The sequence below is a fragment of the Bubalus kerabau genome, chromosome 11, assembly GCF_029407905.1.
Source record: "Bubalus kerabau isolate K-KA32 ecotype Philippines breed swamp buffalo chromosome 11, PCC_UOA_SB_1v2, whole genome shotgun sequence".
In the NCBI taxonomy this organism is placed as follows: domain Eukaryota; kingdom Metazoa; phylum Chordata; class Mammalia; order Artiodactyla; family Bovidae; genus Bubalus; species Bubalus kerabau.
The window spans coordinates 51782340-51808839 of record NC_073634.1 but is presented as its reverse complement, the minus strand read 5'-3'; the positions used below and the strand labels follow the sequence as shown (position 1 = coordinate 51808839).

The following is a 26500-nucleotide window of genomic DNA, read 5'->3' as shown; positions in this document are numbered from 1 at the left end:
GCACAGGGTCCCATCTACCTCCTCCAGTGCTGCCTGTGCACATCGCTCAGCTGCTCACACAGAGCTGGGGCTGAGGTCTGGAAGCCTCAACACTCTGCGTTTGGAGTGTCAGGGTCTGGTCGGAATTCCACGTCCTGTGGTGCCTCCGTGTCCTCATCTCTGACACTGGCTAACAGGATGGCTTCACCAAGGCTTGAGACACACCACAGCCCACGACAGCATCTGGCACACAGGAAGCCCCCACAGGAAGGAAGCAGTTACACCCTCCCTCACCTCAACAACTTCCCCACCCCTGAAGCCCTGACCCCACTCCCATACTTCATACATTTTGCCTTAAAACTTGTTCCTTGTTTCTTCTCTCTCTTGGCCCTTACAAAAGAGTCTGGTTCTCTCCTAGAAACCTCTTATACCCCCTCCCTTTTCTTCCATAGCTCCTCCTCCTTCCTATACATTTTCCAAACATCACTCCTAACAGCACTCTAGTGTTCTTGTTTGGAGAAGGAGGGGCTTCCCTGGCAGTCCAGTGGTTAAGACTCTACACTTCCACTCCATGGACAGAGTAGCCTGGCAGGCTACCGTCCGTGTGGTCTCAACGAGTCGGACATGACGTGTAACTAACAGTTTCATTTTTCACTGAGCATCTACCATAAGTCTGACACTGTTCCACATGCTTTACACCTGTTAACTCATTTTGTCTTCACAGTAACCCTATATGAGCTCTGTGCCATCATGGCCTCCATTTACAGATGAGGAAATCAAGGCACAGGACAGAAAGGAAACTTGCCCCAAATCACAGCTATTGGTGACAAAGGCATTATGTGGACATATCACCACTTTCAGGCTCAAAATGTCTGAGATGGATCTTGTCATCCTTCGTCACTGGCCAGAGATTTTCCTCAACTATCCCAGTGGTTCCACTAATACCTTAGACCTCAGCCTGGAAATCCTGGTGTTTCCTAACATGACTGTCAAACTATCAGCAAATCCTGTAATTCAGGATGACTGCCTATTGCCTGTAGTGAGCGTGATTAGTTGCTTCAGCCATAGTTGATTCTTTGCAACCCTATGGATTGTTGTCCACCAGGATCCTCTGTCCATGGGATTCTCCAGGTAAGAATACTGGAGTGGGCTGCAATGCCCTCCTCCAGGGGATCTGGTGTTTAAATGCTTCTGTGTGTTTTCTGGTCCCAGCCAGGGCCACCTCCCAGGTCCACCCACCCCAAGTCCCACTCCTAGAAGCCAGGTGTCGCACTGACTCAAGTATGTCCCCCTTCCCCACACCCTCCTCCAGGCCCTGCCTAGCACAGCCTTCCTCCTTTGCTGGCTTATCTGAATCTACCCATCTTTCCAACCCTCAACTGCACTGAAAAGGTTTTTACCAAAATGAGGGTCAGTACCGCACAGTTTGGAGCATCCAATCATTTCACGTCTTTGTTTCAACTTCTCAAAACGTGAGTCCCCGGAAAGCAGGGACATGTGGGGTTGTTCTGGGTGCTTCCTGTTTGTGGTGCTGCCCTGACCCACGGCAGTGAGCTACGGCCTAGAGGACAGAGGCTGGTCTTCAAGCCACCGTACCGTATCACGACATCAAACTGGTTCAGGGCATGGCCCAGCGCCAGTCCATGGAGGATCCCGCCACTTCCGATGACCACACAACGCTTGCAGCTCTTGGCTCTCAAGTGTTCAGGAAAGTCATGCTCTGGCAAGAGTTCCAAGAGGGTCTGGACTTTCCCAGAGAACTTGCGGAATCCGAAAGGAGGGTCGTACTTGTACTCGGCTTCACTCTCTGCGGAGACCTTCGTCACGAACGGTGGCAGGTCCAAGCTGTACCTGCTCCCAAAGAGCTGTGCCATCGACCTCTTGGCAAACTGGGGCCGGCACTCCTTCTGCAGGACTTGCTGGGCGTACTGCTGGGCTCTCTGGAATGAAGCACACAGATCTGCATGTCAAAGGCTTCAGGCATTAGAAGCGCACTCTGACGGTGACACTGGGCCCTGCGGTGGACGTGGCTCCCTTGTGGATGACTGACTTGTAACACAAAACAACTGCATTTAAGAGTTAATTTATGGGCCTTTCCTGGTGGCCCAGTGGTTAAGAATCCTCCTGCCAATGCAGGAGATGAGGGTTTGATCCCTGGTCCAGGAAGATTTCACTTGTCAAGGGGCAATGAAGCATGTGAGCCACGACTACTGAGCCCATGCTCTAGAGCCCATGAGCTACAACTATGGAGCCTAAGCGCTGTAACTCCTGAAGCCCGTGTGCCTAGAGCCTGTGCTCTGTAACAAGAGAAACCACCGCAATGAGAAGCTCTCACATGGCAACTAGAGAGAAGTCCCCACTCTCTGTGGTAGAGAAAGCCCATGTGCAGCAACAAAGATCCAGCAAAGCCAAAAATAAATAAACTTTTAAAAATACTTTAAAAAGAGTCAATTTATGCTAGACGTTTGAGAGGAAAATCTAGGAGAACCACATGAAAAGGAGATAAACTCAATTAAGATGTTTCATTGCATGAGTGAAACAGGAAGGCCCTCACCTCCCACCCTTCCGGCCTAGATCGTTCAAATAAATCCGGGGTTCAAAAAGGTGTTTAAGATTCATTTTTAAAAAATCTTCTCAGAAGATTTCATGGTTCATAACATCCTGACTCGTGCTATACGACACAGATGAAACTCAAAGATATACTCATCTAAATAAGCCAGTTACAAAAAGACAAGCACTGTAGAACTCCACTTATAGAGAGTATCTAATGTAGTCAAATTCACAGAAATAGAAAGAATAGACCGGTGATTACTATGGGCTGGGGGAGTGGATAGTTTCAGTTTAGCAAGATGGAAATGTTCCAGTGTGAATATATTTAACAGGACTAAACTACATTTAAAAATAATAAATATGGTAAATTTTAAATTAAATTTAAATTTTATGGTTTTTTTTAAACCACAGTTTAAAAGAAAAAAGATTCCTAGGGACTTCTCTGGTGGTCCAGTGGTTAAGACTCCACGCTCCCAGTGCAGGAGGCCCGGGTTTAGTCCCTGGTTGGGGAACTAAGATCCCACATGCCGTATAGCGTAGCCAAAAGAGAGAGAGAGAGGAAAAAAAAAGATTTCCTGTTTCAGGTTCCTGTCTAGTGGGTTGAAAACAGGATTATTTATCAGTTAGGGTAACGATCTTCACAGCCTGGAATGGAAACTAGGTGTAACCTGCAACTTTGTCCTGTCAACAAAAAAACTGCCTTGGTTTTGTATACAATTTTCACTGCAATGTTAATGTTTTGCATCAACAAGAAATGACTGCTGAAGGCCAAGTACACTAGCCTGGCTGAAGGCAGCGGGACACGGACAAACATGGAATAAATGGCCACTCACCCCACAGTCTGCCCTTTGGCTCGGTCTGGCCAAATGCTGCCTTGGGACCGTCTGGCAGGAAGTTCTCCTTCATCGCTGTGCTCTATGTCCTCATCACTACATGCCGCAGCCTTGGCCTTGCCTTATCCCTCCTTCCATCAAACTGTATGCGCGCGTGTGTGCGTATGTGTGTGTGTGTGGGTGTGTGGTCCTTCATTTGCTGGGATATTTATTTTTAGTATTGAACATGTCTTTTGAACCGTGTCAGTACTATTACGAGGGTTATTATTGCTGTATACAGTTCTAAATGTTTGCCTCAACTATGTTTTTTTCTCAAGTCCTGTCTGATTTCTGCATGATAATATTTTTGTAGAAACAACAATTCTCTGAATATAGCAGAACCCCCTCCCTATTTTTAAAATCACAGTTTCAAAAAGTTATTAGTACTGGAAAGAGCATATCATTTATATCTTTTATATCTTGAGGATCTGGCCCCACGCCTGGAGAGGGGAAGTGATGTTCTTGGAGCTTTGGACAATGCTGCAGACATGGTCACAGTCTCAGGTCACCAGCATGACACCTAGGACACCTTGCAAGATGGTCCTATCTTCTCTTTGTGGGCTCAGGGTGGTTCACCCAGAAGGACACAGCTGAGCTGGCAGGTCACCTAGTCTGATCGCCTCCCAGGCTCCTATGATCCTAGCCTCTGCCCACAGAGAGCAGCTGATAATCACTATTGAGAGCAAGCGTTTGAACTGGCAGCTTTGCAAGGAATCAGTGAGAAAGCCAAGCAAGAAGCCAGCTGTGACCCAAGAAGACCCTGAATGCAGGCTTCACCGTGACCAGGCCTCCAAGTTCAGTGACGCTCTGCAACCACTGGCACGTAAGGCGGAACTGTGCGGGCAGGGACGCACAGGGACCACATGTGCTGTACATACTTGTCTCTAGACCCCAGGCCTGAGGGTTATTAATAACAGTTTTTAGAGGACAAAAGGTCTAATTCCTCACTACGGAAGCATATCCCAGGCATCTTGTTTTACAAATCTCCTGGGATAAAAAAGAACATCGGAAAAGTACTAGGAGACAGAAGCCTCATGACTGACTCAGGACCGGAAAGAGAGGTTAGGTGATGGAGTCGGAGACCGGAGCATGACTCTTCTGGCCGCCGGATTTTCTCTTTAATTTGAAAGGAGTGAAATTTCCATTCTGGCAGAGAGTCCCATCTCAGGCTTCAAAGTGAATTTTCTAGACCTTGAGGAGAGCACCTTCTGATGGTGACCCCTCCTGTCCCTCATTCATAGCAGGTGCAATAAATCCATCCCAGTGACAATGTTCTCAGTGCCACTGGAAATAGCCCAAACCACAGCAATCCCTTTTCCTCTTTTGTTTCAATTTGTTGAAACATGTTGTAACATGCTCCACATGTTACACGTGTCATTGAACTGTGTCAGTACTATTACGAGGATTATTATTGCTGTATACAGTTCTAAATGTTTGCCTCAACTATGTTTTTTTCTCAAAGTCCTGTCTGATTTCTGCATGATAATACTTTTGTAGAAACAGCAATTCTCTGAATATAGCAGAACCCTCTTCCTATTTTTAAAATCACAGTTTCAAAAAGTTATTAGTACTGGAAAGAGCACATCATTTATATATTTTATATCTTCTGATGGTGACCTCTCCTGTCCCTCATTCATAGCAGGTGCAATAAATCCATCCCAGTGACACGGTCAGCCTCCCTCCTTCCTCTTCCTGGCTTCAAAGCTCAGAAGAAAAATGCCCGGGGAGGACAGCTCGCCTTGCAGAGCTGTAGTCAAGACCGGAAGCATCACAACCTTCCTCTTCTCTGCTGCAGACAGTGCCAAAGCTGGGAGCCAGAGCAGGCTGGTGCGGAAGGACATGGTGAGTCTGGCTGACATCCATTCTGAGTGAGGACCACCGCCAAGCAGAGGACTGTGGACTCTCTCAAAGACAGAGGAAGCCCCTTTGCTCCTGAATCGACACAGGGACACAGGAGATTCAGTTTCTGAAAGACTTCCAGGCTGAGTTTGCTGACTGTCCATGACTGAGAATAAATAAACATCAGGCAGCTTCAGTTGTCAATGACATAGCCATTTGTCATGGAAAACCACAATGTGAGAATCCACAGAGGGGTATTAAAAAATGAAATTTCTTCAGTAGAATCTCCATGTTCAGTTCTACCCCATAATTTTTAGGACAGTCCTTCTCAGAGATATAGGTAAGTGGCATAATTCTGAGTAAAAGGCAATGTTTTATTTATCGATTTAAACCCAGGACAGGGAACAGCATTTGGGTTGGAGGGGGGTCTGAGGTCTGGAGCTGACCGGAAATGTATAGGAACCCAACTCAGCCACAGACCACATGAACCAAAGGTATGGGTTATGTTATGACTTTCACTTCCATATTTGTAAACTCTGGCTTAACTCCCATGGGTTAGCTGTCTATAGATAGCTTTTACCTGGTTAAAGGCAGAAAAATCTGAATAACCAAGTCACAGAGAGAGTAGCAAGATAAAATCTCAACCAGCCAGTGGTTGCCTGGGGCTGGTAGTTGAGGGTAGGGACTGGCCACAGAAGGGATGAGAGGGAATTAACGTGTGATGAAATGTTCTCAATGGGATTGTGGTGATGGAGGTATAACTATAAACTTACTAGATGCTCCTTCTAGAACTAACACTCAGAAAAGATGCCCTTTTCATCATATGGACTGGAATGCAAAAGTAGGAAGTCAAGAAACACCTGGAGTAACAGGCAAATTTGGCCTTGGAATAAGGAATGAAGCAGGGCAAAGACTAATAGAGTTTTGCCAAGAGAATGCACTGGTCATAGCAAATACCCTCTTCCAACAAAACAAGAGAAGACTCTACACATGGACATCACCAGACAGTCAATACTGAAATCAGATTACATTCTTTGCAGCCAAAGATGGAGAAGCTCTACACAGTTAGCAAAAACAAGACTGGGAGCTGACTGTGGCTCAGATCATGAATTCCTTATTGCAAAATTCAGACTTAAATTGAAGAAAATAGGGAAAATCACTAGACCATTCAGGTATGACCTAAATCAAATCCCTTACAATCATACAGTGACAGTGACAAATAGATTCAAGGGATTAGGTCTGATAGACAGAGTGCCTGAAGACCTATGGACAGAGGTTCGTGGCATTGTACAGGACCATTCCCAAGAAAAAGAAATGCAAAAAGGCAAAATGGTTGTGTGAGGAGGCCTTACAAATAGCTGAGAAAAGAAGAGACATAAAAGGCAAAGGAGAAAAGAAAAAATAGACCCATTTGAATGCAGAGTTCCAAAGAATAACAAGGAGAGATAAGAAAGCCTTCCTCAGCAATCAATGCAAAGAAATATAGAAAAACAACAGAATGGGAAAGACTAGAGATCTCTTCAAGAAAATTAGAGATACCAAGGGAACATTTCATGCAAAGATGGGTACAATAAAGGACAGAAATGGTACGGACCTAACAGAAGCAGAAGATATTAACGAATCACCAGTCCAGGTTCGATGCAGGATACAGGATGCTTGGCGCTGGTGCACTGGGATGACCCAGAGGGATGGTACAGGGAGGGAGGTGGGAGGGGGGTTCAGGATTGGGACACGTGTACACCCGTGGCGGATTCATGTTGATGTATGGCAAAACCAATACAATATTGTAAAGTAATTAGCCTCCAATTAAAATAAATAAATTTAAATTTAAAAAAAAGAAGAGGTGGCAAGAATACACAGAAGAACTGTACAAAAAAGACCTTCAGTTCAGTTCAGTTGCTCAGTCATGTCTGACTCTTTGTGACTCCATGAATCGCAGCACGCCAGGCCTCCCTGTCCATCACCAACTCCCGGAGTTTACCCAAACTCATGTCCATCGAGTCGGTGATACCATCCAGCCATTTCATCCTCTGTCGTTCCCTTCTCCTCCTGCCTCCAATCCCTCCCAGCATCAGGGTCTTTTCCAATGAGTCAACTTTAATGACTCAGATAACCACGATGGTATGATCACTTACCTAGAGCCAGACATACTGGAATGCAAAGTCAAGTGGGCCTTAGCATCACTACGAACAAAGCTAGTGGAGGTGATGGAATTCCAGTTGAGCTATTTCAAATCCTAAGAGATGATGCTGTGAAAGTGCTACACTCAATATGCCAGCAAATTTGGAAAACTCAGCAGTGGCCACAGGACTGGAAAAGGTCAGTTTTCATTCCAATGTCAAAGAACATTCAAACTACCACACAAGTGCACTCATCTCACATGCTAGCAAAGTAATGCTCAAAATTCTCCAAGCTAGGCTTAAACAGTACATAAACTGTGAACTTCCAGATGTTCAAACTGGATTTAGAAAAGGCAGAGGAACCAGAGATCAAATTGCCAACATCCACTGGATCATTGAAAAAGCACAGAATTCCATAAAAATATCTACTTCTGCTTTATTGACTATGTCAAAGCCTTTGTATGGGTCACAACAAACTGTGGAAAATTCTTCAAGAGATGGGAATACCAGACCTGCCTCCTAAGAAATCTGTACGCAGGTCAAGAAGCAATAGTTAGAACCAGACATGGAACAATGAACTGGTTCCAAATTGGGAAAGGAGTACGTGAAGGCTGTATATTGTCACCCTGCTTATTTAACTTATATGCAGAGTACATCATGAGAAATGCTGGGCTGAATGAAGCACAAGCTGGAATCAAGACTGCCAGGAGAAATATCCAATATCAATAACACTCCTCCAACTGGGTGCTTAAAAGGAGAAGGAGTAAGTCTTATGGCATGTATATTTTACCAAAAGACACTGTTAGGAAGAAAACAATCAGACAATCTGGATCTAGACCCAGTTCCAGATCTCTTTATCACAGTGTTGTTGCTCAGTTGCTGAGTTGTGTTCGACCCTTTGAAGCATGCCAGGCTTCCCTGTCCTTTACCATCTCCCTGAATTTGCTCAAACTCATGTAAGTGATGCCATCCAACCATCTCATCCTCTGTGGCCCCCTTCTCTTGATCTCAATCTTCCCCAGCATCAGGGTCTTTTCCAGTGAGTTAGCTCTTCACATTAGGTGGCCAAAGAATTGGAGCTTCAGTTTCAGCATCAGTCCTTCCAATGAATATTCAGGACTGATTTCCTTTAGGATTGACTGGTTGGATCTCCCTGCTATCGCAGTGTAAACTTGGTTAAAGCATTAGCCCAAGGTCTAGGCTTCAGTTTCCTCACCTCTATGAGACTACTGAAGGATGGTCAGGGGAAAAGTAAGGACACCAGGGAGAGAAGGATCAGTTTGGAAGTGCGAATGCCTGGACTGATTAAAAACTCAGCCCAGGGTTACTCTGCTTACTTCATTTTTTATTTATTTTTTGGCTGCACTGTGTGGCATTTAAGATCTTAGTTTCCTGACAAGGGATCAAACCCAGGCCCTCTGCAGTGGAATCACAGAGTCCTAACCACTGGACCACCAGGGAATACTTTGCTTACTTTAGATATGTGAGTGTGGGTCTATGGAGTCAGAGCAAAGACATAAATTTGGCCTTGATGAACAGCCCAGAATGCAGTCCTCAGGGTGATGATGTGTGGTCTTTAGTTCCCGAGAGAAAGCCAAGCTCAAAATGGTGCTACCATGCGGCCCCAACCTAAATTGATGTGACTCTGACCTTGTCTCTCTTCAAATATCCCTTAAGTGCGACTTGGCACCTGCACCACACTCAAACTGCCGTAGCAACCCTGCAGAGACCACTGTCAGTCTTTTTGCACAAGCTGCATATTAAGGGACATCTTTAAATAGAAAATACAAAACCCACAGCAAACACTTGGCCAGATGTTTTTTACACACTTCTGCTGTACTCACACTGGCAGAATATAACCGGATGTTCAGAGTCCAACAGGGCTGCTGGCCTTGCAAGCTGCTGAATGTCGTCAACAAAGCTAACAGGGCCCCACCCACATGACTCTGAGATCTTCTGCTGATATACAACCATAATCATCAGATTCTTCCAAGGGCTCTTGGTAGGATGGGTCAGTCTCCACCAAAGCCTGGACACAGAGATTTCTCTGTAGGGAGCTCATACTGAATACCACCTCCCAGCCATTCACACCACCTCCCAGCCATTCACACCAGCCAGTTTCCCATCCACTTCCTCTGTAATGGGGACTTAGAGGGTTTCTCTTCCTGCTTAGTGATGTGGGACCAGATATTAAATTTAGGAGCTGTTCAGAGTCTAGTCAAAGCTATGGTTTTTCCCATAGTCATGCATGGATGTGAGAGTTGGACCATAAAGAAGGCTGAGGGTTGAAGAATGGGTGTTTTCGAACTGTGGTGCTAGAGAAGACTCTTGAGAGTCCTTTGGACAGCAAGGAGATCAAACCAGTCAATCCTAAAGGAAATCAACCTGAATATTCATTGGAAAGACTGATGGCTGAAGCTGAACCTCTAATACTTTGGCCACCTGAGGTGAAGTGCCAGCTCACTGGAAAATACCCTGATGTTGGGAAAGATTGAAGGCAGGAGAAGAAGGGGGCAACAGAGGATGAGATAGTTGGATGGCATCATCAACGCAATGGACATGAGTTTGAGCAAACACTGGGAAATACTGACGGTCAGGGAAGCCTGGCACACTGAAGTCCATGGGGTCACAAAGAGTCAGACAGGACTGAGCAACTGAACAACAAGAGTGGAATTCAAGGTTTTTCATGCTCTGGTCCTGTCTCCTTTCAGTCTCATATTCTGCTATTCCCCACCCGACATCCTTAGCAGCATCTAACTCTTGCTATTTCTCTCCTTGGCCATGCTCACTGAGACACGTGCTTTGTGGCACAGTCGTGACCACCGTGAGAAGTAGGGCATTTTGACAAAGTCAACAGCGCTAACGTTTTTAAAAGTGTCAAGTAACAGAATAAAAGACACCCCTCATCTCACCATGATTAGAGCAGGTTTTCACTTTCTTACTTTATTAATTTCCAAACTGAGACTTGAACAAACCCATTTGACTTACACAACCACATCCCCATTCCTTCTCCTTTCCACACAATTATGGGGCACTTTCTAATTGGAAAAGATAATGATCTTTTAGAAGTCTTTCAGAACTGGGTTGATGCAGCTGGCCCCTTGGGCTGCCTCCTGCGTCTCCATTTCCTGTCCCTTCTTCTTCGGTGTCATCATCCCTTCTCCAGCAGGCAGTGGGGCTTGGGAAGCTGACCCTGCCCATTAGGTACCCCGCCCTCTCCACCTCTGCTCAAGGACTAGTCAGGAATCCTTACTGAAGCCAACTGGGGCAGGGCATTAGCAACCATGAGAGGCTGTTACTGGTTCAACAGTGAACTTCAGTTTAAAACTGGCCCCACCAGCCTAAAGGGGGAATTCATGTTGCATGACTTAGAGGGAAGAGGAGGGAGAGCTTTTTTCCTGTCTACTGGGAATTATGAAGAGTCAAAGAGGAGGCATCTGTCTTATTCCTCAAAGGAATATTAAATATAATGTATATTACTGTAGGGGCTCCCTAGGTGGCGGTAGTGGTAAAGGACCTGCCCACCAATGCCTGAGACGTTAAAGATGCGATTTCTGGGTTGGGAAGATCCCCTGGAGGAGAACATGGCAATCCATTCCAGTATCCTTGCCTGGATAATCCCATGGACAGAGGAACCTGGCGGGCTACAGTCCATAGGGTCGTAGAGTCGGACACAACTGAAGAGACTTGGCACACACACACGCATATTACTGTTAAGTCCTCAAAGAATTGCCTGTTAAAACTTAACCATGGATTTTCTGTACAATCTGGAGTTCAAAGAGGAGACGTTGCACTGTGGTTCATGTAACCTCTCTCCTTCCTCTGGAATTTAATACAGCTCAGTAAGAAAAAGACAAATAACCCAGATAAAAATCGGGTGGGGAATTTGAATAGGCTTTTCTCCTTAGAAGATCTACAACTTAATTGTAGATTAAAGGGTTTTCTTGTGCCTGACACAGGCAGGGCTGACACAGGGGCTGAAGAGACTGGCAGGAACCAAGTCATGCTGCCGGGATGAATGGAGTCGGCAAACGTCTGAGGACAGAAACAGCAGGAAAGAAAGGTCCCGTGATCAGCAAGACTCCTGAGACACAAGGGTTCTCCACAAGCCATGTGTGCATTTATTAACCACGCTCTTTTCACGTATATGTTTATACCTGTTTGTCCCACAAAAAAACATGAGGCATTTCCAAGCATATACAGATTAGAAACACATGAGTAAAAACCAGAACTAGAAAAGGGGCTCTGTGTCTGTTATCTTACTGGACTCGGATTACTCCATTTCACAGATGATGTTATCGGTGCCCCACAGCTGAGAAAATGGGGACTCCGGGGTTCAATCTCTGGGTTGGGAAGATCCCCTGGAGGAGGGCATGACAGCCGATTCCCATATTCTTGCCTGGAGAATCCCATGGACAGAGAAGCCTGGCGGGCTGCAACGGTCCAAGGGGTCACAAAGAGTCGGACATGACTGAAGCAACTTAGCAGGCACGCACACCAAACAATTAAGTCACTTGCCCAAGGTCTACTGTAATTGAGTGGCATTTAGATTTGAAACCAGGTCAAGTTGAAGCTCTCTGCTCTCTGCATCACACTACCTATAACTTCTGGCTTCTTCTTTGTGGACACTCGACCCAGGCAAGGAGCAGAGTCATCAGGAGCCTGCACTCTGAAACCACACTGCTGGGTCCAAGCCCTGACTTGAGTACTCAGGTAACCTTAGACTTCATCTGTAAGATGCAAAGAACACTGCATGACAATTAAATATAATTTAATTTATAAAGATAATATATGTAAAGCACCCATATGTGTCAGTCATCATTAATACCATGCTACTTTACTTAAAATCATCTCATCTTTTGTCCAGGGCTGAACATTATCAGATAATTTGCAACTCAATCAGTGGAATTACCATTTAATATGACAATTGATTAAAAAAATAAATACACATTGAAGGAAAAATCCTGAAATACAATGTGAAATCATTAAAACAAAAAAATTAAACACAGAAATGACAAACAATAGGAAAAGAATTTCTTTCTGATCTGCTTTAAGAACATTTATGTTGATAGGATCACAGCATATTCACTTCACGAACCCCCAGGCCATAGGCCAATACCAGTCCATGATCTGTTAGAGCTGGGCCACACTGCCGGAGGTGAGCAGCTGGCAAGCAAACAAAGCTTCATTTCTATTTACAGACGCTTCCCACTGCTTGCCTTACTGCTTGAGCTCCACCTCTGTCAGATCAGCAGTGATATTATAAATGTAATATGCTTGAATCATCCCAAAACTATCCCCATTCCCACCCCAGGCCATGGAAAAACTGTCTTCCACAAAACCCATCCCTGGTGCTCAAAACCTCACCCCATGACTTCAGTGAATGAAGAGGGTAAGGTGGATGCTTTGAAGTACAAAGGTTAAATGATTTCCCTTCTGCTTATAACTTTCATGAACATTTACTTATAACACTTTAGAGACGATATTACTATTTCAGTATACACTTGGAAATATTCTAATTTAAACCACACTGATAGAATAGCTAACCTTTATGCGATCGGGATCCATGTAAGGCATTCTTTTCATGTCACATTCTTCAGTAGTATGATTTAGCTTGAGGATATAAAAAAGGATCCACACTCCAAATACAAGCAGTGTACACCTAGGAAAAAGATTAATGAGGCACAATGATGCTGTCATGGAATAATCAAGAGAGAACATGTGAAATAACTGAAAACCTAATCCAAATTGAGTTTGTCTGACACGTGGCAAGAAAGTACTGCCTTTAAGACGACCTCGTAGGGTAGCATTTCTTATTTTCCTAACAAGATAAATGAGTCACTTATGACTGTCTTTGTTATAAACAAGTAAAAAATTTTCTTCTGCAAAGGCAGCACAGTAAAATATGAATCACAATAAAGATTATTGGACTTCAAAGAAAATAATAAATTTTGAGCTACAGAATCTCAGCTTTGTTTGCTACTTTAAAATAGCCCTTCAAATTCTGTAAGATTCCACTTACATGAGATGCACCTAGTCAAAATTACAGAAACAGAACCTAAAATGTTGGTTGCCAGGGGCTAGAGGAAGCGGAGGAGGGGGTAGTGTTTAATGGGTACAAAGGATCAAGAGTTCTGGAGGTGGCTAGTGTGATGTTGTGTAACAGTGTGAATGTATTTAATGCCGATGAAACTGTACACTTAGAAATGGTTAGGACCGTAAATCTAAGATATTTTGCCATAATAAAAAAAAACTGGGAGAAAATACTGTGAGCTCTTCCATAAAAAAAGAAAACAAAATAAATAATCTACTTATTATTCTTCTAAAAATTATACCCAGAAATGAGACAGAATGAACTAAGGCAGTACCACCAGTCACCTTGAAGACCACCTGTGAAAACAATTTTTAAAACTCTGATAAATTTTTTTTAAAAGACTGATAAATTAAAACTATTCCACAGTTTAAAACACACACACACACACACACACACACACACACAGACACACACACACACACACACACTGGGAGAAAAGAACTGAGTTTAGTCCTGGTTCTAGAAATCTCATTCTTTTTGGCCAGGCCATGAGGCTTATGAGATTTTAGTTCCCCAGCCAGGGACTGAACTTGGGGCCAGGCCGTGAAATGACGAGTCCTAACTGCTGGACTGCCAGGGAAGTCCTAAGAAATCTCGTTTTACTAAGCTCCCCAAGGGTTACTGACAAAGTAAAGGTTAAAAAAATTTAAATCAAGTTTAAGAAACACTCCTTTAAATAATTTGTGTTATTGAAAAAACAAAGTGAAGGAATAACCTTAAGGGGAAAATAATCTATTTTTTAAAGAAAGGGACAGTTTAAAAAATACAGCATCTAGCATAGTATACTGTACACAATAGTGCGAAATATTTCCTAGTATCTGAGGATTATGATGCAAGAAAGTATCACTAGGAAGTGGGAGGTGACATACGTATAATTATGGCTGATTTACACTATTGTATGGCAGAAACCAACACGACATTGTAAAGCAATTTTCCTCCAATTTAAAAACAAATTTTAAAAAAGACTTCTTGATTCTCATTTCAACAGAACCCACCATGAAACCTGAACAAGTATCTTAATTCTTCTGTGGGATCAAATACAGAAGTGAGTGGGATGCAACCATTTGTGTAAAAAACTGAAGGTGTGGGGTGGGAAATACACACAGAGTATCTGTTACATACACAAGACTGGTAATACTAGTCATCTTTAAGTGGAAAGAGGAAGTGTGGGCAGCAGAGACTCAAATCTGTTTTGAATCTTGTGAAGGCAGTTATTACCTATTCCTTTCTTCAGCCCTCAGTAAAGATATTATATTGAGTGCATTAATAATTCCCTTATTTTGATTAGAAAAGACAAAAAGGGGGGAATTTCCTGGCAGTCCAGTGGTTAGGACTTGAAGCTTCCAATGCAGGGGATCAGGGGAACTAAGATCCCATAAGTCATGCAGCATGGACAAAAAAAAAAAAAAAAAAGGAAGGAAGAAAAGGTTAATAGCAGGTTCAGTGTCTACAGCACTGATTTTGCTGCACTGTAATTCCTGGCTGTGAGTCTGTCCCATCCACATTGTATGGAGTTCTGGTCCTAGGTCTATCTCCCACTTGGCCAGTACCCAGCACAGGGCCAGGCATGTGGAAGCCTTGATAATTATGGTGACTGCAGCCATGAAATTAAAAGACGCTTACTCCTTGGAAGGAAAGTTATGACCAACCTAGACAGCATATTCAAAAGCAGAGACATTACTTTGCCAACAAAGGTCCATCTAGTCAAGGCTATGGTTTTTCCTGTGGTCATGTATGGATGTGAGAGTTGGACTGTGAAGAAAGCTGAGCGCCAAAGAATTGATGCTTTTGAACTGTGGTGTTGGAGAAGACTCTTGAGAGTCCCTTGGACTGCAAGGAGATCCAACCAGTCCATTCTGAAGGAGATTAGCCCTGGGATTTCTTTGGAAGGAATGATGCTGGAGCTGAAACTCCAGTACTTTGGCCACCTCATGCGAAGAGTTGACTCACTGGAAAAGACTCTGATGCTGGGAGGGATTGGGGGCAGGAGGAGAAGGGGACGACAGAGGATGAGATGGCTGGATGGCATCACTGACTCGATGGACGTGAATCTGAGTGAACTCCGGGAGTTGGTGATGGACAGGGAGGCCTGGCGTGCTGCGATTCATGGGGTCACAAAGAGTCGGACACGACTGAGCAACTGAACTGAACTGATGATAAAAGGAGATGTTTATTAATATACACTTTCTTTTCTACCCATCTCCTTCCCAAATTAGTAAAATGAGGTGAGAGACTAGATTCAGGGTTGGATTTCTACCCAGAGACATGAAAAAAAAAGGGTAATTTACCACCTGGTTTCGCTGGTACCAAATAAAACCAACAAGATCCCCCCTTTAACAATTCTTTCTCTTATTAATGACTTCCCAGGTGCCTCAATGGTAAAGAATCTTCCTGCAGGCAGGAGCCCTGGGTTCAATTCCTGGGTTGGGAAGATCCCCTGGAAAAGGGAATGGCAACCCACTCCAGTACTCTTGCCAGGAAAATCCCAAGGACAGAGGAGCCTGAAGGGCTACAGTCCATGGGTTTGCAAAGAGTCAGACACACGACTGAACGCGCATGCTCACGCTCACATCTCTTATTAGGATGGAAGGGTAACCTGGCTGGAATACTTCTCATGCTTTTTAGTGTTTAATGTTAAATGTTATTCAAATGTCTGTAGGGAATTTTAATTAACCGCATTTTTAGACTCACTGGAAATGGTGAAGGGGAAGCCCTCTTTTGTTGGACAGCAGTGGGAAGGGCTGTGACCTGGAAGTTGCAGGGCCTGGCGACCCCCTAGGCCAGCACTGCACTGCCACCAAGGATGACCTGATGCAGGCACCTGGGGCACATGTGCTCTGAACCCTGACTGAGACATGCCTTTAAACGACTGTGACCAAGTGTGGCCAAGGGGCTCTCACTGAATTTTTCTCCCAGTTCTGCCCAAATCAGAGGCATCTTGTAGCCCGAGGCCCCAGTCTTACTTGAGGATGTCTTTTAGCAACAAGTTGGGTCTTCGCATCTTGTTCTGAGCTCTGGTGTACCATTGCAGGGAGGGCCGTGAGCAATCCCTTCTCAGCTTCACACGGCTGTGGTCACTTGGCATTGCTGTGAAGAGAGGAGAGGGAGGAGGAGGGGAAGAGGCAAGTAAGTTTGGTAGATGATGCTTTTAAAGAAACTTGTTTCGCAGGGGTGGGGTTGGGAGGCACATTGTGTGACTTGCAGAATTTTAGTTCCCTGACCAGGGATTGAACCTGGGGCCTCAGCAGTGAAAGCACAGAGTCCTAACCACCGGACCACCAGGAATTCCCTAAGGAGCCTTGATGTTGTACAGCTGTACCATGTAATACTATTCAGCCAGAAAGAGGAGTGACGGATTGATAGACACAGTAAATGGGCGAATCTCGAGCTGAGCCAACACTAAAAGGTTACGCACTATAGGATTCGATTTACATAATGTTCTTGAAATGACAAAATTACAGAAATGTAAACGGATTAGCAGTGGTCAGGAGTAAGGGAAGGAAAGATGGAAGTGGCTGTGGGAAGGCAACATAAGGGGTCCATGTGGGGATGGAAATATTCTGTTTCCTGACTATATGCCTGCCAATATCCCAGCTTCGATAGTCTACAGTTTTGCTGCCGTTAGGGGGAAGGGCTTCCCAGGTGGCTCTCTGGTAAAGAATACACCTGCCAATGCAGGGGATGCAGGAGACTTGGGTCTGATTCCTGGATTGGGAAGATCTCCAGGAGTAGCAAGTGGCAACACACTCCAATCCATTCTTGCTTGGGAAATCCCATGGACAGAGGAGCCTGGAGGGCTACCGTCCATAGGGTCAAAAAGAGCTGGACACGACTGAGCACACACAGACACACACCATTGGGGGAGAAAGGAGTAATCTGAGTTATATCTTACAACTGCATGTGACTCTACAACTATCCCAAAATTAGGTCTAATTTTTTTTTTTTTTTGAGCCTTTACCTTTTAGAGATACATATGAAACTATTTACAGACAAAACAGGAGACATGAAAACCGCTTCAAAAAACAGGAAGGGGATAAGTGTGTGTGGGAATAGCTGAAACAAGATGAACCTTAAATTGCTATTGAATCTAGGCAATGGGTACACAGGGCTCACTATACAATTCTCAATGATATTTGAAATTTTCTACCATAAAAATTTAAAAAGAAAGTGTACATAAAAAAGAAAAGGAATGTACACAGAGGAAGAGGGTTACACTAAGGGAAAAAGAAAACATGCTAATTTTAAAAGAAGTTTTTCTTTAAAAAATATGTATGTTCTCAGGCACACTGCCTACTTAATCTTTTGAATTAATTGTAGTCTCAGATTCTCAATTTTTAAGTAATACTCTAATGGGTATTGTAGTAGACATCAAAACATCTCCCCCCATATTAGTTACCCCCTTCCTCTCAGTTGAACAGAACTCTGGATTTTTAGCTGGGCACATGGCCTCCCAGAATAAAGACTACATTTCCCAGCCTCCCTAGGGGCTAAGTACAGTCTCATGGCTAAGTTCTAGTCAGTGGGAAACAAGCAGAAGTGACTTGTACAACTTGAGGGTGCATCTCTTGGCATACTCCCCTCTCTCCTTTATCCCTCTTCCTGATGGCTGAAATACTGACACCTGATGAGCCACTCTGGCCCACACAGCCCATCACCCAAGAGATGGAGGAGCAACGAGAGAGAAGAGACCTGGGTCTTTGGGCCACCCCTATGGACAGAGCCACCAATCCACCTTGGACCACCTGTCTCTGGACTCTTGCATGACAGAAATAAACTTCTGTCTTATTTAAGCAACTGTTGCTTAAATCTCAGCTAGTACAGGCACCTATAGCATAATGGTACGTTTATATATTAATTTAGGAAATCATATCTTTACTACACTTAGTCTTGTAGCAGGAAGAAGTAACATCTCATTATTCATTTCCCCCATTAGTGGTGTGACATTTTCTTTGAAAAAAACTTTTCTCAAACTGACATTCAAGTATTTGATGTTTTGCTACCATTAACACTCTCCCCAATTCTAACCGTGCAGCACTAGAATGTAAGAATTTTCATAGACCTGCTTCACTCCATTTGAATATTAAAAAAAAAAAAAACAGCCAAGGGCTTCATGAGCAAACTTCTGCTGAAGAATCTATTGAATTCCTTTTAAAGGAGAAATGAGATCAACTGAGACCCTGAAAGGTTTTCAACCACCGTAACTCTGTGGTTACTTGGACACACAGTCAGCCAAGCAGAGGGTCCCAAGGGGCTGCTTATGATCAAGACATTTATAAAGTGGAAGTTTCTATGATGCCTGTGTTTTTATAACCAGAATGACACTTCACCCCTGAGTGGACCTCCCGAGAACAAAGCAGACTAAGCAGGTGCTGTTAGAATCTGGATTCTGCCCTTGCCTATGGCTGGCACCCTGGATAGGGCTGTGGGCTCTGGCCTCTACTCTCCCCCTCCTCTTTCTCATCCTCTCTGCCACTGAGACTGAAACCTGCAAACTGCATTCCCAGACTCTCCAATGTGCCACCCGGCTTCCTGCTGAGTTGTGACTGTGGACCATCTAGGTGGAAGCCTGGAAGGCAAGGACAGGGGCGGCAGCCTTTCTTTTCCCTGACTCCATGACATAGGAGCAGAGGAGATGGAGTTGCCCACAGGTAACTCCAGCAGCAGCTGGGGCCGCCAGCATCCTAGGTTTCTACCCAACAGAGGGGATGGCACCTCTAGTTCTGTGACAAGTACAAGCTTCGGCACAGGGTGACAGTGGCCCCCTGGTCGCTGGCCCCTGCCCTTGCCTTCCAGGCTTCCACCCCAATGGTTGAGGGTTTAGGTAACCTGCATCCTTTAGGCACGCTGGTTTCTGGCCACAGCTTTCCAATCCAGCCCCATCAGAGGCCTTTCTTAAATCCTGTCCATGTTCCTTCCTGGGGTCTCTGGACAGGCAGCATCTTCTGGAAGCCCCTTCTGTGCTTGCCCTGTCAGTTTCTGGTCAGGCTCTCTCTCCCGAAAGTGAAAGTGAAGTCGCTCAGTCGTGTCCGACTCTTTGCGACCCCGTGGACTGTAGGCTCCTCTGTCCATGGGATTCTCCAGGCAAGAATACTGGAGTGGGTTGCCATTTCCTTCTCCAGGGGATCTTCCCAACCCAGGGTTCGAATCCAGGTCTCCTGCATTGCAGGCAGACACTTTATCCTCTGAGCCAAATGCCCAGCCTCCTTCATGGGTCTCCCTCCCCACCGTGACGGCCCAGCTGTTCCTTCACTCAGTCTGCAGACCACATTGGGTGCCTTGGAATCACACCTCCATTCCCACCTCTGCAATCATCAACTCCCCCATGCAAGGCACAGGACTCCAGGGTCCCGGTCCCCATTCTCTGCACCATTTTCTCCTTGCAAAAGTGGAAGTGCTACTCACTCAGTCATGTCCGACTCTGCAACCCCGTGGACTGCTGCCCACCAGGCACTTCTGTCATGGGATTCTCCAGGCAAGAATACTGGAGTGGGTTGCCATTCCCTTCTCCAGCGGATCTTCCCGAATCAGGGATCGAACCTGGATCTTCCACATTGCAGGCAGATTCTTTATTGTCTGAGCCACCAGGGAAGCTCCGTCATCCTTAAACCCTCTCCTTCTCTGTGAAGCTCATTTTAAACACCATAATCACCCCTGGGCACTCCCCTATCTCTGTTTACCATTATGAACTGAAATTTCCTGTGTACATTTTAGGTCTCCTGTACCCTTTTGCCTGGATGACTGAGCTGCAGGGGTTGGGCAGGGGTAGGACCTGGCACAGAACAGGACCTTAAGAAACATCCCAGGGATATCCCTGGAGGTCCAGTGGTCAAGAATCTGGCTTCCATCACAGGGGATGCGGGTTTGATCCTTGGTTTGGGAAGTGATATCCCACATGACGTGGAGCAACTAGGCCCATGTGCCACAACTAGAAAACCTGCATGCTGAAATTTGAAAAACCTGCATGCCACAACAAAGATCCAGCACAGCCAAGAAAGAAAGAAAGAAACATCCCACATGGAATGAATGTGTGTTATATGCCTATAGTCTGTCATCAAACATGATAAATTCCCCACCACCAAAATGTACTTTCCCAATGATATTTAAGATTCAAACTAAAACTGAATGTGAACAGGAATTATAAGAGCAAAGAGTAAAATGTAAATTCTACTGAACTATCTAACATGCCTGCATGCATGCATCCAAGTCACTTCAGTAGTGTCCAACTCTTTGTGACCCCATGGACTGTAGCCCACCAGTCTCCTCTGTCCATGGGATTCTTCAGGCACGAATACTGAAGTGGGTTGCCATTTCCTTCTCCAGGGGATCTTCCCAACCCAGGGATCAAACCTGTGTCTTTTAGGTCTCCTGCAATGGCAAACAGGTTCTTTACCACTAGCACCACCTGGGAAGCCCTTCTAACATGCCTCAGTTCAGTTCAGTTCAGTCGCTCAGTCGTGTCCGACTCTTTGCAACCCCATGAATCGCAGCACACCAGACCTCCCTGTCCATCACCAACTCCCGGAGTTCACTAAGACTCACGTCCATCGAGTCAGTGATGCCATCCAGCCATCTCATCCTCTGTCGTCCCCTTCTCCTCCTGCCCCCAATCCCTCCCAGCATCAGGGTCTTTTCCAATGAGTCATTCTTCGCATGAGGTGGCCAAAGTACTGGAGTTTCAGCTTTAGCATCATTCCTTCCAAAGAAATCCCAGGGCTGATCTCTTTCAGAATGGACTGGTTGGATCTCCTTGCAGTCCAAGGGACTCTCAGGAGTCTTCTCCAACACCACAGTTCAAAAGCATCAATTCTTCGGCGCTCAGCTTTCTTCACAGTCCAGCTCTCGCATCCATACATGAGCACTGGAAAAACCACAGCCTTGACTAGACGGACCTTTGTTGGCAAAGTAATGTCTCTACTTTTGAATATGCTATCTAGGTTGGTCATAACTTTCCTTCCAAGGAGTAAGCGTCTTATAATTTCATGGCCTAGCAACAGGTAATTTGTTGGTAACTTGTGGTATAAATCATATGGAACATTCCCCGTGGCTGTTAAAGCCTTGATATATGAAGCAGAATCTGTGACCACAGCCTCTGCTGAGAAGAGGTTAGACACATGAAATCTCGGAACTGCTCACCACCCCACACTCCTGCTGAATCAAGGGATTCATATAAACATTTAGTTTGAGAAGCTCTCGCTTAAAGTATTCAGTGCCTACATTTATTGACACAGAAAGATACTGTAAGAAAAAAAGCTGGTTTGTAAAATCATATGTATATATACGTGTAATCACGTTCTGGGGTATATGCATTCAAACCAGGAGAATTTGATTTCCCATATGAAGTTTCACTTGGGCTGGAATATCTTCTTTCAACTTAGAAGGGACCATTTGGATTCCATGTCCCTCCACACAACAAAAGGAGGGCCAACCTACCTGAGTTGTCTTCACAGACTTACAGCTGACATACAGCTAAGTGGGGCTAAGGTGCTCCTTTGGAGAACCCAGGGGTTTATAGTCATGCTCATCTCTATACCATCTGCACTGTGTCCACTCAATTCCTTTGTCTTTAATGTTCTGTTTGGGACTTCCCCATGATCCAGTGGGTTAATAATTCCACATGTTGTGAGACAACTAAGTTGTGTGCACCACAACTACTGAGCCCACGTGCCACAACTACTGAAGCCTGTGCACCCTAGAGTGTGTGCAACCAGAAAAGCCACTGCAATGAGAAGCTCATGAACTGCAAGTAGAGAGGAGCCTCTGCTCTCTGCAACTCCAGAAAAGCCTACGCGTGGCAACAAAGACACATAAATGAATTTCTAAAAATGTTCTCTTTGGTGGAGGATGGCATGCAATTGAAGGTTCCATTAGAACACTTATCATGAGACAAGTTACTCATAATTTTTTCTTTTGAATAGACATTTCTCTCTTGTCTTCCCCACTAGAATATAGATTCCAAGAGAGTAGGTGTCTTTGCTCACCACTGAGTTCACAGTGCCTAGGATGGTAAGAGGCACATAATAGGCAACTAATACCTATTTACTGAATAAATATTCCATTTCTTATGAGGTTTCAGAGGTGATGGTAGTTTCAGGCATTCCTCCAAGGACGTGTGTTGGCAGGTCATCACCATCTGCCCCGTGGCACTTTCCTGGTTCCCAACTTGTCCATCTCCTTCACGGGCAGCTCCTCCCACTCCTTCCAAGTGCTAAGATCCCAGGGCTGATGAATATCTCCCTCCTTTCATTCAGACTGCCAGGGTAAGAGCTTCCACTAATCCCTTCTATGCAGAAAAGACCTGGCTTTCAAAATTACCTATTTCCACTCACATATAAAAATATAATAGCTGCTTCTCAAATGTTTATATATCTGATGAGCAAATCACTCTTATTAAGGCCCTGATGAAGCAACATTAGGGCCAGGTCCAGGCTTTCAGTCCACTTGTAGATCTGGCACTAACGGTTTCAAATTAAGAATTAACCAACCAAGATAAGAGTACAACATATGCTGCAAAGCAGTATGTGAAAAACTGTTAGATAAACTATACAGGCAATTGCTGTATAGGGCAATTTAGTGCCCTAAAAGAATAGGGCACTAATTTTATTGGGGGGAATAATCCTACACAAGATATCACTAAATCCTAAATCACTAAAACACCTACTTCATTGAACTGCTATCTGCATTTAACCTGATAAATTTAATCTGCTGAAAGTCACACATGGAGAAGTAGGGGGCTGAGAATTCCAACTGTCTTTATTCATGCCCTTCCACGTGGGGGTTGCTTAGGGAGGGTAGGTATCAGAATAGGTGGGTAGACCTGTATGTGAAGGGTTTTTTTGGGTTTTGTTTATTTTTTAACAATAAAGGCAGGCTTTCCGGGTGGCTCAGTGGTAAAGAATCTGCCTGCAAGTAGGACATCCAGGAGACACCAGTTTGACCCATGAGTTGGGAAGATCTCCTGGAGAAGGGCATGGCAACCCACTTCAGTATTCTGGCCTGGAGAATCCCACAGACAGAGGAGCCTGGCTAGCTACAGCCCATGGGGTCGCAAGGGGTAGGACATGACTGGAGTGACTGAACACGCATACACACACAAGATTATTAAAAACAAAAACTCGAAGCTGACGAAGCAGTAAATAAAAAGGACATGGTTGGTTTGGGAAGATGAGCAGGTACAGCTTAGCTATTAACATGGCAGCCAAAAGAGCATGCCCTTCTAGGTGGGAGGTGTCTGAGAAGGACTGTACAGCAGGACAGAAGGAAGCCTCACCAGGCTGCCAGTGGACAGCGGGGCAGGATGCTGGGTGCTTGAGGGGAAGGGTAGCCTGAGGCACATCCAGGTGAGAAAAAAGACATGACGAGGACAGACACGGATCGAGAAGTCATGAAGACCCGCACAGAAAAGATGCAGGCCAAGACCAATTTGGGTCCTGGTTACGGAAAGAAACAGGAATGGAAGTCAACTTTAGTAGTTTAGTGATGATGGCCACAGGACTGGAAAAGGTCAGTTTTCATTTCAATCCCAAAGAAAGTCAATGCCAAAGAATACTCAAACTATTGCACAAGCGCACTCATCTCACACGCTAGTAAAGTAATGCTCAAAATTCTTCAAGCCAGGCTTCAACAGTATGTGAATTGTGAACTTTCAGATGTTCAAGCTGGATTTAGAAAAGGCAGAGGAACCAGAGATCAAATTGCCAACATCCTTTGGATCACTGATAAAGCAAGAGAGTTCCAGAAAAACATCTGTTTCTGCTTTATTGACTATGTCAAAGCCTTTGAATGTGTGGATCACAATAAACTGGAAAATTCTTAAAGACATGGGAATACCAGACCACCTGACCTGACTCCTGAGAAATCGGTATGCAGGTCAAGAAGCAACAGTTAGAACTGGACATAGAACAACAGACTGGTTCCAAATCGGGAAAGGAGTACGTCAAGGCTGTATATTGTCAGCCTGCTTATTTAACTTATATCCAGAATACATCATGAGAAACGCTGGACTGGATGAAGCACAAGCGGGAATCAAGATTGCCAGGAGAAGTATCAATAATCTCAGATATGCAGATGACACCACCCTTATGGCAGAAAGTGAAGAGGAACTCAAAAACCTCTTGATGAAAGTGAAAGAGGAGAGTCAAAAAATTGGCTTAAAGCTCAGCATTCAGAAAACTAAGATCATGGCATCTGGTCCCATCACTTCATGGCAAATAGATGGGGAAACAGTGGAAATAGTGACAGATTTTATTTTGGGGGGCTCCAAAATCACTGCAGATGGTGACTGCAGCCATGAAATTAAAAAACACTTGCTCCTTGGAAGAAAAGTTATGACCAACCTGGACAGCATATAAAAAGCAGAGACATTACTTTGCTAAAAAGGTCCGTCTAGTTAAAGCTATGGCTTTTCCAGTAGTCATGCATGGATGTGAGAGTTAGACTAAAAAGAAAGCTGAGTGCCATAGAATTGATGTTTTTGAACTGTGGTGTTGAAGAAGACTCTTGAGAGTCCCTTGGACTGCAAGGAGATCCAACCAGTCCATTCTAAAGGAAATCAGTCCTGAATATTCATTGGAAGGACTGATGCTGAAGCTGAAACTCCAATACTTTGGCCACCTGATTTGAAGAACTGACTCATTTCAAAAGACGCTGATGCTGGGAAAGATTGAAGGTGGGAAGAAGAGACAACAGAGGATAAGATGGTTGGATAGCATCACTGACTCAATGGTCATGAGTTTGAGTAAACTCCGGGAGTTTGTGATGGACAGGGAGGCCTGGCGTGCTGCAGTCCATGGGGTTGCAAAGAGTTGGACACAACCGAGCGACTGAACTGAACTGACCTCATGATGATATGAGGAACTTGAGATGATAAATAACTAGACCAAGACATCCCAGAGGCAGCTGGAAATGCCCACACCCCCCCCCCCACCCGGTGCCCCCAGGCTCCACAGAATACCCACCCTTCCAGCCAGCCTTTCTCAGCAGGTCTGAGAGTGACACCCTGAGCCAGTCAACAAGATGAAGTCAATTTACGTCTCTCCTGTGAACCTCAACTGGTACAAGTCACACCCATCCGCAGGAAAGCAGAGAAGATAATTACTTGAATTGTGCTTGGGTTTGTGTTTTAGATACTTGATAAAAGAGGACAGGAGGCAAGATAGAAAGCCTGCCCCAGGAGGAGACGGCTGCTCTGAAGTGTGAAGAGATTAAACATCCCCTGGTGCCAAGGACAACAAACCCAGCTATAGCAGGAGCAGGGGAAGCTGGGTGAGGAGGGGAGACCCACCCTGTGGGCAGAAGGAACAAAGCAGAGGTCTGGGGAGCTTGGGGAGCAAGTGAGCTAGGTGCAGCTGAGAAAGTATGGCCTGGGTAGGGGCACAGGCAGGAGTTAAGGGCAATACTGTGGGTGTGCTGAACATCCCAGGGCTGGCGCCACATCTCAGCTCTAAGTATTGACACAGCACACAACTACCCGCTTCTCCACGGATGTGTGCTCTGTCCCCAGGCAATGACTAACGGAGTACGAAAGGCCTGGAATCTCTCTGAGCAAGCAATTCAAGCTCCTTGGGGGACAGCAGAGACCATGATTCCTATTTCAGGCTCTGTTTCTAGGGAACCATGACTCATACAGTAAAGAATCTGCCTGCAGCAGAGGATACCAGGGTTTGATCCCTGGGTGGAGAAGATCCCTTTGGAGGAAGACATGGCAACCCACTCCAGTATTCCTGCCTGGAGAATCCCCATGTACAGAGAAGCCTGGAGGGCTATACAGTCCATGGGGTTGTAAAGAGTCAGACACGACTGAGCAACTAACAGCTTCACTTTCTAGAGAACCTGACCTAAGATAGGCCATGATGTCTGCAGGGTCAATGTATGGATGATGGCAGAAGGTCATGGACGATCACGAGAAGAAACCTTGAAGATTTTATTCGGGTGTGGTGGTAGGGGGTCATGATATGTGCACGAGCATCACTGGGGAGGCAGCAGGGATGTGAGGGAGGTGGCGAACCTGAGACAGGGCTGGCCTCAGCAGCAGACCTTGTGCCCTGGCC

The 26500-nt window shown here is 45.1% G+C and overlaps 1 protein-coding gene and 1 non-coding gene across 4 annotated transcripts in view; both read right to left on the bottom strand.

Annotated features, from left to right (window-relative positions):
- Positions 1 to 26500, bottom strand: part of ST3GAL5 (ST3 beta-galactoside alpha-2,3-sialyltransferase 5) — a 57126-nt gene that overhangs the window by 10488 nt on the left and 20138 nt on the right. For all 3 annotated transcript variants that reach the window (XM_055540329.1, XM_055540331.1, XM_055540330.1), the window contains exons 2-4: positions 16418 to 16541; positions 12908 to 13022; positions 1576 to 1919 (exon numbers count right to left, since the gene is read on the bottom strand). In XM_055540329.1, the coding sequence (XP_055396304.1) occupies positions 1576 to 1919; positions 12908 to 13022; positions 16418 to 16541 (583 nt within the window). The remainder of the gene's footprint in view (positions 1 to 1575; positions 1920 to 12907; positions 13023 to 16417; positions 16542 to 26500) is intronic.
- On the bottom strand, positions 16667 to 16739 carry TRNAE-UUC (transfer RNA glutamic acid (anticodon UUC)). Its single transcript has one exon. It is a non-coding gene; the product is annotated as a tRNA-Glu (tRNA).